Source organism: Calidris pugnax, unplaced genomic scaffold, assembly GCF_001431845.1.
Source record: "Calidris pugnax isolate Ruff unplaced genomic scaffold, ASM143184v1 scaffold138, whole genome shotgun sequence".
Classification (NCBI taxonomy): Eukaryota; Metazoa; Chordata; class Aves; order Charadriiformes; family Scolopacidae; genus Calidris; species Calidris pugnax.
The window spans coordinates 535,896-545,895 of NW_015090858.1; the positions used below are offsets into that span (position 1 = coordinate 535,896).

At 60.6% G+C, this 10,000-nt stretch overlaps 3 protein-coding genes and 1 pseudogene across 3 annotated transcripts; 1 reads left to right on the plus strand and 3 right to left on the minus strand.

Moving 5' to 3' along the window:
- The window catches only part of LOC106889182, a 9,669-nt pseudogene extending 9,193 nt beyond the window's left edge, over positions 1-476 (minus strand).
- A 596-nt stretch (positions 477-1,072) lies between these two features.
- Positions 1,073-1,760, minus strand: LOC106889183 (pre-B lymphocyte protein 3-like). The gene is made up of 2 exons (XM_014943969.1): positions 1,706-1,760; positions 1,073-1,401 (listed from the first exon to the last, which is right to left on the minus strand). Exons 1-2 carry the CDS (start codon positions 1,758-1,760, stop codon positions 1,073-1,075), a joined length of 384 nt encoding a protein of 127 aa, XP_014799455.1.
- Positions 1,761-1,995: 235 nt separating this feature from the next.
- LOC106889184 (pre-B lymphocyte protein 3-like) lies at positions 1,996-2,859 on the minus strand. The gene is made up of 2 exons (XM_014943971.1): positions 2,811-2,859; positions 1,996-2,324 (listed from the first exon to the last, which is right to left on the minus strand). Exons 1-2 carry the CDS (start codon positions 2,857-2,859, stop codon positions 1,996-1,998), a joined length of 378 nt encoding a protein of 125 aa, XP_014799457.1.
- A 2,058-nt stretch (positions 2,860-4,917) lies between these two features.
- Positions 4,918-8,773, plus strand: LOC106889195 (chromosome unknown open reading frame, human C22orf15). Its single transcript, XM_014943986.1, has 5 exons — positions 4,918-5,049; positions 6,126-6,212; positions 6,462-6,587; positions 6,934-7,008; positions 7,443-8,773. Exons 1-5 carry the CDS (start codon positions 5,025-5,027, stop codon positions 7,613-7,615), a joined length of 486 nt encoding a protein of 161 aa, XP_014799472.1. The 5' UTR covers positions 4,918-5,024; the 3' UTR covers positions 7,616-8,773.
- The last annotated feature ends 1,227 nt before the right edge of the window (positions 8,774-10,000 follow it).

Here is a 10,000-nt window from a genome sequence, read left to right on the forward strand (position 1 = left end):
CCGCAGGACTGGGCATGCGCAGTGCGGCGGCGGGGGGGGCGGTCGGTCGGTGGGTTGTTAATGGGGTCGGTGGGATTTCTCCGGGGAAAAACCGCATTCTCCTTCTGGGCGGAAACGGTCGTGTAAAGCGCCCACAAGCGCCCGAGCGGTTAAACGTGTCCTTCCCCCCTCGGGCGCCGTGGGGCTGTGTGGGGAGATGGCGACGGGGGGAGGCCGTGGGGAGGCGCTGGGGGCCGTGGGGAGGCACTGGGAGCTGTGGGGAGGCGGTGGGGGCCGTGGGAAGGCGTTGGGGGCCGTGGGGAGGCACTGGGAGCTGTGGGGAGCGTTGGGGGCGCTGTGAAGGGGGACAAGTCCTTACTGGGGGGATGATGGAGCAGGGTGCTGCAGACAGGGGTCTCCAGGGGAGCTGGGCTCTGCCAGGGCTGAGGGACACGGCTCCGTCCTGGCCTGAGAGACCCCGCTGGGCTGGACGCCATCGCGCCTTGGAGTCCCCCTACCAGCTCTGCTGCCCCAGGGCACGGCGCGGTGCCCGCGGGGGGATGCCCAAGGGGCTCCTGGGGACGCCCCAGGTGTAGAATCCCAGAATCGTCTGGGTTGGAAGCTCACGGAGCTGAACCACCGTGAGCTTTAGGCTCATGGAGTTGAACCACCAACCCAATGCTGCCAAAGCCCCCACTAAACCGTGTCCCTCGGCACCACGTCTACACCACGTAGCTGAGGATTAACCTTTATTGTCAGATGAGCCAAACCGCGCCAACCCCCAAGCCGGGATGAAGCCTGCGCTGTGCCAAGGGCTGGGAGAACCCCAGACATCCCAGCCAGGGCAGAGCTCTCCGTCCTCCCAGAGCAGCGGGAGATCCCCGCTCCTTCGCCATCCCGGGCTGAGCCGGGGCAGGTCTATGTTCAGGGCTGAAGTTTGGGGTTGCTGCACCTCGCAGCCCAGGGCAGTGCTGCTGGGCTCCCTCAAGCACACGGGGGGGGGCTTTTTCCATCCCTGCCCTTCTCCCTGCTGAGGGCTTGGCGTCAGGGCTGCAAGGGAGAACACAGGGGGCTTTAGAAACGTTTCCCATTTCTAAAAGCGGCTGAAGGCAAGTGAGAGGGAGCAGTAATAGCTGCCGTTGTCCTCATGGCGGGCGGCTGTGATGATGAGGATGCAGGCGTTGCTGGCGAGGTCCTTGGTAGCAGAGAAGCGGTCGGGAACCGTGGCGGGCTTGTGCTTGTCCCGCTCGGAGTTGTAGTAGAGCAGATACCTCAGGGAGTGCCCCGGGCGCTGCTGGTACCAGGAGATGCCGACCGTGCTGATGTTGTACTGGGGGCTGAGGGTGCAGGAGAGGCGGGCGGTCTGCCCGGGCAGCACCGACACGGAGGAGGGCTGGGTCAGCAAGGGCTGAGCCCTGGAAGCTGTGCACACTGAGGATGCGGTTACTGATGGGCCCGAGCTGTGTCCCCCATCGCCCTCAGCCCCACAACGTCACAGAATCACAGAATGGTTTGGGTTGGAAGAGACCTTAAAGCTCGTCAAGTTCTGACCCCCCTGCCCTGGGCAGGGACACCTCCCACCAGCCCAGGTTGCTCCAAGCCCCCTCCAACCTGGCCTTGAACCCCTCCAGGGATGGGGCAGCCACAGCTTCTCTGGGCAACCTGGGCCAGGCTCTCACCACCCTCACAGCAAAGAAGTTCTTCCTTGTATCTAACCTTAATCTACCCTCTTCCAGTTTAAAACCATTCCGAGCAGCGGGAGATCCCCGCTCCTTCGCCATCCCGGGCTGAGCCGGGGCAGGTCTCACGCTGTGCTGGGGTGTCTGGTGCTCCGTGAGGGACGTTTGGGGCTGAAGTTTGGGGTTGCTGCACATCGCAGCCCAGGGCAGGGCTGCTGGGCTCCCTCAAGCACATGGTGGGGGGGGACTTTTTCCATCCCTGCCCTTCTCCCTGCTGAGGGCTTGGCGTCAGGGCTGCAAGGGAGAACACAGGGGGCTTTAGAAACGTTTCCCATTTCTAAAAGCGGCTGAAGGCAAGTGAGAGGGAGCAGTAATAGCTGCCGTTGTCCTCATGGCGGGCGGCTGTGATGATGAGGATGCAGGCGTTGCTGGCGAGGTCCTTGGTAGCAGAGAAGCGGTCGGGAACCGTGGCGGGCTTGTGCTTGTCCCGCTCGGAGTTGTAGTAGAGCAGATACCTCAGGGAGTGCCCCGGGCGCTGCTGGTACCAGGAGATGCCGACCGTGCTGATGTTGTACTGGGGGCTGAGGGTGCAGGAGAGGCGGGCGGTCTGCCCGGGCAGCACCGACACGGAGGAGGGCTGGGTCAGCAAGGGCTGAGCCCTGGAAGCTGTGCACACTGAGGATGCGGTTACTGATGGGCCCGAGCTGTGTCCCCCATCGCCCTCAGCCCCACAACGTCACAGAATCACAGAATGGTTTGGGTTGGAAGAGACCTTAAAGCTCGTCAAGTTCTGACCCCCCTGCCCTGGGCAGGGACACCTCCCACCAGCCCAGGTTGCTCCAAGCCCCCTCCAACCTGGCCTTGAACCCCTCCAGGGATGGGGCAGCCACAGCTTCTCTGGGCAACCTGGGCCAGGCTCTCACCACCCTCACAGCAAAGAAGTTCTTCCTTGTATCTAACCTTAATCTACCCTCTTCCAGTTTAAAACCATTCCCCCGTGTCCTATTGAGGGGTATGTTGTCCTGTGTCCCCCCTCCCCATCACACAGCCCGGGAGCAAAATGCCCTCCTGAGACGAACATCCCCCTTGTCCTTCTTGCCACCCCACTGTGTCCCCCCCCGACAGCAGCTAGCTCGCCCACTCCACCCTTACCTGTCCCCACCGTCCCCACCAGGAGCAGGACCACGAAGCCCAGGGCCATGGCAGGAGGCAGAGGAAGGGTGGCTGTTTCGGAGAGGGTCTGTGCTGCTACACAAACCCTGGTGTCCGCGCCAACAGTGAGGCGTATGTAAATGACACAGGGGGCTGGGGGACTCCAGCTCCCTGCCCCGCTGGCTTTGGTGCAGCTGGGCTTTGGGGAGGGGGCTCGAAGCAGCGGGGGGAGAGCTGAGAACTGCAACCCACCACCCACCTTAGCCCCAGGCTGGGCTGATGCACCCCCAGCCCACCCATCACCACCCCCCTCAGCCCCCTCCCTGGTGGGGAGGCATCACCCACCACCTCTCCTCTCTGGGGGAAGGGAGCAGAGAGGTTTCCCCGGGGTCTTACACTCTGAGCTTTTGCCTCGAGCCCTCTGCCAGCAGGCACACGGGAGCCTGGGCCACACCATGCCAAGGATGCCCTGTGGTAGCCACAGGCTGAGGGCTGGCTGGCTCTGCTGCCCCCGGGGAGAATGACAGACAGGATGTGCAGAGCCCCCCAGCAGCTGCCTCATGGCAGAAAAATCACAAGGAAAGCTGCTGCTCCCTTCTCCGTGCAGCTCCATCGCCGTGACAGGAATGGCTGCCCCGGCAGCAGGGGCTGGGAGCTGCTGACCACTGGTGCCTCTTTACCAGGGCCACCTCCGAAACAGCAGCCATGGGCAAACGTGGGGGTGGCTGCAGAAGTCACCTCTCAGCAGGCCTTTCCCAAGGGAGCCGGTGCAGCAGGATGTGGCCGCGGCACAGCTGGTGCCTCATGTGGGCAGACAGCAGACCGTGACAGCGAAAGGCTGCCGGGATCGCCGGGCGTAAAGCCCCTCCTGTCTGTAACACCCACCAGAGTGGCCCAGTAGCCACATCCCGTGGCCAGCCACAGCCCAGGGCACTGTCCGTGTCTCTGCACCCTCCGGCCCCAGCCCGTGGCAGTCCTTCGCAGCAGGGTGGTCAGCAGGCACTTCTTGGTGTCCCAAAACCAGTGGGTACCTCCTGCCCCCCACAGGCAGGCTCAGCCCCCCCACGGCCATCACATCACCACCCAGGGATGGCCATTTCCCTCCCCGCTGCAGCCCCCAGTCCCGCTCTCAAGGTGTCCCCGAGCCAAAGGTATCCCTGAGCGGTTCCTGATGTGACCAACTCCTGCGTGCTCTGGGCTTGAGGGAAAATGGAGCTCTGCAACCGAGCCCTGCCTCATTAGAACACCCTGGCACTGTGGCTACGGCACGGGCAGATCCTGAAGAGGATCCACCACCACCACCCAAGGATGCGACGCGGCGAGCTGGACACTTGCTTTGCCCCTGCAGTGCTCTGCTCAATGTGTCCCCAGGCGGTTCCTGATGTGACCAGCTCCTGCGTGCTCTGGGCTTGAGGGAAAATGGAGCTCTGCAACCGAGCCCTGCCTCATTAGAACACCCTGGCACTGTGGCTACGGCACGGGCAGATCCTGAAGAGGATCCACCACCACCACCCAAGGATGCGACGCGGCGAGCTGGATGCTTGCTTTGCCCCTGCAGTGCTCTGAACAAGGGCTGCTGCACCCAACGGCTCGGCTATTTTTTTCCACATTCTCTATCAGTTGGTCTTAAAAAAAACAAAGCACCCACGCAGCCTTGCCCAACTTAGTGTGACACGGCCTCCCTGGGGAGCAGCGAGGGGACAATGAAAGGTGGTGACCGGGGCAATCAGCTGCCAGTAAGAAAGTGAACTTCATCGCAGCCGAAATCACGCCGATGCTCGAGCTCCCCGCAGCAGCGCCAGGCTCAGGAGGGAGCAGGGGGGCAGATCTGGCACCATGGCAACCAGTTGAACAAAGCGAGGGGGGAGGAAATACCCCAAAACTGCAAAAAAGTCCAAAATTGAGAGGAGCCAAGACCACAAGGAGCAGAGAGCCACCCCAACGGGCTGTCGTTTGGCCCAGCCCCTCCTCTACCCTCCCTCTCCCGCTTGGGAACCTGCGGGGGCCATTCCCCGTTGCCGGGAAATCTGGCTGTGGAAACCATGGCAGCGTTGGCTGGAAACGCAGCCCCTCCCCCGGGCTCTCCAGCAGCCAACGCCACCGGGGGCTCTGTCCCCACGGCTGCCCACGGGACGGCACGATCGGCCCCCACGTCGCAGGGCTGGTCCCCCCATCGGGGGAGAGCAGCCCCAGGAATCGGCCCCGCTCAGCACCATGTTCATTATCGTGAGATATGGAGGTAGGTGGGGAAAGCCCCCAGCTTTGTCCCAGCTCCAGGGGCTGGCTGGTCACCTGGACCATCCTCCATCCAGGGGCTGGCTGGTCACCCGGACCATCCTCCATCACCCCCAGGTGGTGGCCCCACGAGGGGCAGGGCACCTTGATGATGCCCTGTGGTTAGGGAACAGAGCAGGAGAGCTCTGCCAGGGCACACCGGCATCCTTTGCCTCCTCTGATTAAGAAAAGAAGGAAATATTTAACCCCTGCACGATGAATGATGGAGGAAAACCATCCCAGCAGGGCTAAGCTGGTTGGAGGGAGGGAGGCCAGAGGCAAGGATGAGTTCCCAGCTCTGAAGACTCAGTCTCTGGAGGGGGCTCTGCTCACACAGACACCACCAGAAGAGCCCTGGGGCAGAAGCACCAGCTGCCAGCAGAGCTCCTCTGCTCCAGGACGGGTGGGAAGGGTTCCCTGGCTCAGATCCTGACTTTAGAGAGCAGAGACCTGAGGCTGGTGGGAGGGAACGAGCAGAGCCTGTCCTGGCCTTACCCAGTTGGCGCAGAGCCTTTGCCTGACCCCAGACACTCGCTGCTGAGGCTGCTGGACACACGTGGTCCTGGGCCTTTGCTCCCTCTGCTATTTGAATTGGATCCCCAGCTCCGACCACTGACATGTGTCAGCCCCGGGGCTTTCTCAATCGTGACAAACTTGGTGAGAGTTCACGGCCAAAGTGTCCCCTGGTGACTCAGCCACCATCTCCAGCCCTTGTGACCGGGACACTTGGTGGAAGGGGGCCAGGGCTCACTGCTTTTTTCTACCTGTGTTTGAGGAAATGAAGTTGAAGGACAGAAACACTTCATGAACCACAACCATTTTCCCCAAATCAAAATGTTTATCCCCACTCCTAACCTGGGGCACTCCCAGCACCAAACACCAGCAGATGTGGCTGCAATCCCCTGCTGATGGCCACACGGGGACCCTACTCTTGTTGGCCACAACAGTGGGCAAGTTCTCAGTGCCCTACTCTGCCTCCTGCCACGTCCATGGGGCCCCGGGATTTGGGGTGATCCCTCTCATCTCATTCCCTGTCTGCAGACGACTGCCAAGAGATGGTGAACCTGCACTGCCGCCTCCTCATCCTCACGGCTCACCTGAAGAGGAAGTGTCAGTGCAAGCCTGAAGGTAGGGGTGCTCCCGAGCAGCAGGCACCAGAGGGACCAGCCCTCACCCCGAGGGTAACAAACAGGGCACATGGGAATCCCAGCTCATCCCAAAACACAGGGAAAGGGCCAGTGATCCTCCTCCCCTCTAGACCTCAACAGATCTCTTCAAGGCATAGCTTGCCAAGGAAAATTACTCTAAGCCCCACAGGCTCACGCTGGCCACACAGGGGCACACTGGACTTTCTTCACCACATCTCTCTCCCTCCAGACTGCATTGATCTTCTGGATGAAACGGGCGCCCTGATGAACCTCAGCAAAGTGGAAAACCCTGCATCTGAATTCGCCAGTAAATACCTACAGGAAAGGAAGCGCTACATCCTCATCCGAGTCGTCCGTAAGTTCCTCAGTGGGACACCAGAGTTCAGCCTCTGCTCCAAGGAGGGTCTGCTCTGGGGGCAAGGTGTCACACACCAACTAACTGTCCCACACACCAGTAAAACCCTGTCAACCCCCAGAAACAAAGACACAGCTTTAAAGAGGGGCTTTATTCAGCAGTTGCTCTGAGGGGGCAGAAGCCAGCTCAGATGAAGAGCTAGAGCTGAACCTTCTGTTCATCCAAGGTGGCCGCTCTGGGGCAGGAGGAACCTTTCCTGGGCAGAGCCACACACCCCAGTTACAAGTCTTGACTTCAGTTTTCAGCCAAAAGAGAGATTAAAACATTTCTTCCATTCTGCTGGCAGGAAGAGAAAACGCTGACCTCACCAGCTACGAATCCTTGCTGGAGAACCTGGGGAAACACTACCCTGACCTACCAGGTAAGGCAGACACCCACCTCGCTCCTACAGAGGAGCCAGGGGTGCTGGTAGGACCCCTCTCCCCACCACTGCTCTCACACACCATCCGTGGGACTGTCCTCTGCGCTCTGCCCAGGCCCCTCACAACACCGAGCTTGGACTGGTTGTGGCCATGGGTAGCAAGAGAAGGGACAAGGAGAACCTCTCCCAGGCAGGAGAACCTCAGACCCTTGCTGCCCTCCCACCCCATGCCAGGCAGAAGCCCCCCTCCCCAGCTTGGTGAGGTCCAAAGCAGAGAGGGGACAGTTTCTTGGGGCAAACAGGGAAGAGAGGATCAGGAAACCCAGACATCCATCTCCCAGCCCGCAGCCGGACAGGTTGGTGTAGCCCAAGGGGCACCTGAGCAAGAGAGAAGGAAAAGCCCTAACTGCTGGGGTGGGGGGGCTGCTCCACAGATCGGCTGCAGAAGCTCTCAGCAAGACAGAGCTGGAGAAGAGGCTCTTTCCAGAGGAAGGCTCAGGCCCTCAGCAGCACCTCAGCCAGGTCCAGACCCACCTCACCCAGGTCCAGGCCCGCCTCACCCAGCAGGAAGAGCTTAAGGGCACCCCTGGATGAGGACCGGACCTGATGGGAACGGGCCCTTTACTGGTCACAAACGCAGCATGGCCGCCACCAGGGCTCACCCACAGTGCTGTAGCACCCCACCACTCACCCCCCACTTAGCCAGAACCCTCCGCTAATTAACTGCTCTTCCTGGGACCCCCTGCTCCACTCCAAAGTTCACATTCCTGCATCCCAAGCTGCACCTTGACCAGCCACACAAACACAACACGAGCAGCAGCCTCCAGAGACACGAGTCCTCGGCTCCAGCAGCAGCACTGGCCAGCACACCAACATCAGTCCAATGGTTATTTCTTAAAGGGGGTTAATTAAAACAACTTCATAATAGCAGTTCCTCCCTGCTCACACCAGTGCAGCTCAGCACACAGAGTGCTTTGAGTCTCTGGCATCTACTTCTTCCTTTGGCTGTCCCTCTGGGGAGCAGAAGCCACCCCAGATAAGGCCAGGCACCACTCAGGACGTCACCTGCCACCAAGAATTTAGGTCTTGACATTTACAAGGGGTAGGACTTTCAACACCAGCCTCCAGGATCCGTCTCCAGCTTTCACCATCCAGATCTGGGCTTCCTCACAGACTCAGCGAGGGGCTGGGCAGTTGCCCAGCATCCAACAGCGAACAGGTTAATTCTGCCATGAAGATTCAGTGGTTAAGCCTCCAAAAGCATCACCACGTGCCACTAAAACACCAGCTGAAGCCTCAAAGTTCTCCTTCCCACCAAGGACAGAGCAGGGCCTCCTGCTGGAGGCAGCAGCCATGAGCCTGCTCTGCCACAGGCAGTCAGAGGAAAGCAGAAAGCTCACCCCGCTGCTGGTGACCTTGAGCAGGTTGCATAAGCTGCTCCGGCCTTTCGGCGAGATCAGCCGACTGTATCCCAGTCACCCTGCCAGGCAGGTCACACTGTCTTAGCTCCAGCGTCACAAGAGCCCTTCAGGAAGAGGATATCGATGGAAAGATAGATTTGTTACTGAAAATACCGCGGGGGACAGCTCGGATTGCCTCCCTCCAGCCCCTCCTCTGCCTGGAGGGCATCCAGCCCGGCCTCAGCTCACTCCTGATCGGCTTTTGCCAAGTCATGGGGCACAGTCCCTGCGAGGCCGCCCCTCCTGTCGGCAGGAAATATGCCTTTGTGCCTTGTCCCTTAAGTGCCTGACACTGTTAACATTTTGGTAGCTTAATTTTAGCTTGAAGAATTAAATAAAGAACATGCACCAGTGACAGGTCCAAATGAACTCCTTTATTTCTCTGTAATAAATACAGCACTATCTGAATTTCAAGCTCCCACAGGTCCAGCCATTCCTCTCCTTCCCTCCTAGTCCACAAGTGAATTACCACTAGAAGACTCCTGTCTGGTCAGTCTGTGCCCTCCAGCTCACCCCGTCCCTGCGGGCAGCGGGGCTCCACACCAGGCTCCTCTTCCCAACAAGGGGGCAGATTCTTCACAGGAGAGAAGTAACACCTACAGGGGAGAAAGCAGGAGTTCAGCATTAGGTTCATGTTCCAGCAGCTGGAGATCGTAAAAGCTCTCTTACCTAAGGTGACCAAGTCAAGACGTAACTACTGATATCTGCTTTTAGCAGGTGGAGAAGGAATTAGGGAATGAAGTAGGGAAAGCAGCAGGTTTCCCGAGAGAGACCTCTAAGAGGGTACCTACAGCCTCCTCGCCTTCAAGGACATGGCCAGGACCATCTCTCCTGTCATTTCCAGTTCCCTTCCACATTCCAGGACACAGGAAAGGCACAACTGCTTCTTATTTAAAGCCTCGGACAGCACTAGAGGCTCAGCAGATCACTTCTGCAACCTTTGAACCCTCCCGGGTGACCCCCGCCGGGCCGGGGCAGGGACTCACCGTTGCTGTACTTGCACTGCTTCAGCGCCTCGTTGAAGCCCTCGCACAAGGTCAGGTCCCTCTGGTTGGTGGCACATTCCAGGAACTGCTTCATCTCATAGTGGCAGGGGCCATAGGGCGACTGCTGGTAGAGGGGCTGCTGCCTGGGCTCCTGCGGGCAGGGGCCGGGTTGGGGAAGGGGCTCTGGGGGCAGAGACACACACCCCCCCCCCGTTCAGCAGTCACCGCGGCTCCTTGTGGCCGCTCAGCGGGAACAGCCCCGTCACCTTGGGCCGCCGTGTCCTTCCCCGCAAGGGCAGCCTCAGGGCCCGCTCCTCGGCACCGGCTCTGCCGCCGGGCCCCCGCCACCCCTCCTCGCCTCCCCCCGGCCCCGCCGCCCAAGGGCAGGACAAGGCCGCCCGCCCCGGCCCGGCCCCGCTCGTACCTGGGCGGGAGGCGCCGCCTTGGCCGGTTCGGAGGAGCCGCCGCTGAAGACGCCGGTGATAGCGTTGCCCACGACGTGTCCCACGGCGGAGCCCACGGCCACGCCGGCCGCCGTGGTGGCCA

Excerpts from the sequence above, each read along its gene's own strand:
- LOC106889184 (XM_014943971.1), bottom strand. The coding sequence starts at position 2,859 with ATGGCCCTGGGCTTCGTGGTCCTGCTCCTGGTGGGGACGGTGGGGACA. Across the intron at positions 2,325-2,810 it reads GGTGGGGACGGTGGGGACAG|CTTCCAGGGCTCAGCCCTTG; the intron begins GTAAGGGTGGAG and ends CAGTGTGCACAG.
- LOC106889195 (XM_014943986.1), top strand. The coding sequence starts at position 5,025 with ATGTTCATTATCGTGAGATATGGAG. Across the intron at positions 5,050-6,125 it reads CATTATCGTGAGATATGGAG|ACGACTGCCAAGAGATGGTG; the intron begins GTAGGTGGGGAA and ends CCCTGTCTGCAG. Across the intron at positions 7,009-7,442 it reads ACACTACCCTGACCTACCAG|ATCGGCTGCAGAAGCTCTCA; the intron begins GTAAGGCAGACA and ends GCTGCTCCACAG.
- LOC106889183 (XM_014943969.1), bottom strand. The coding sequence starts at position 1,760 with ATGGCGAAGGAGCGGGGATCTCCCGCTGCTCGGAATGGTTTTAAACTG. Across the intron at positions 1,402-1,705 it reads TGGTTTTAAACTGGAAGAGG|CTTCCAGGGCTCAGCCCTTG; the intron begins GTAGATTAAGGT and ends CAGTGTGCACAG.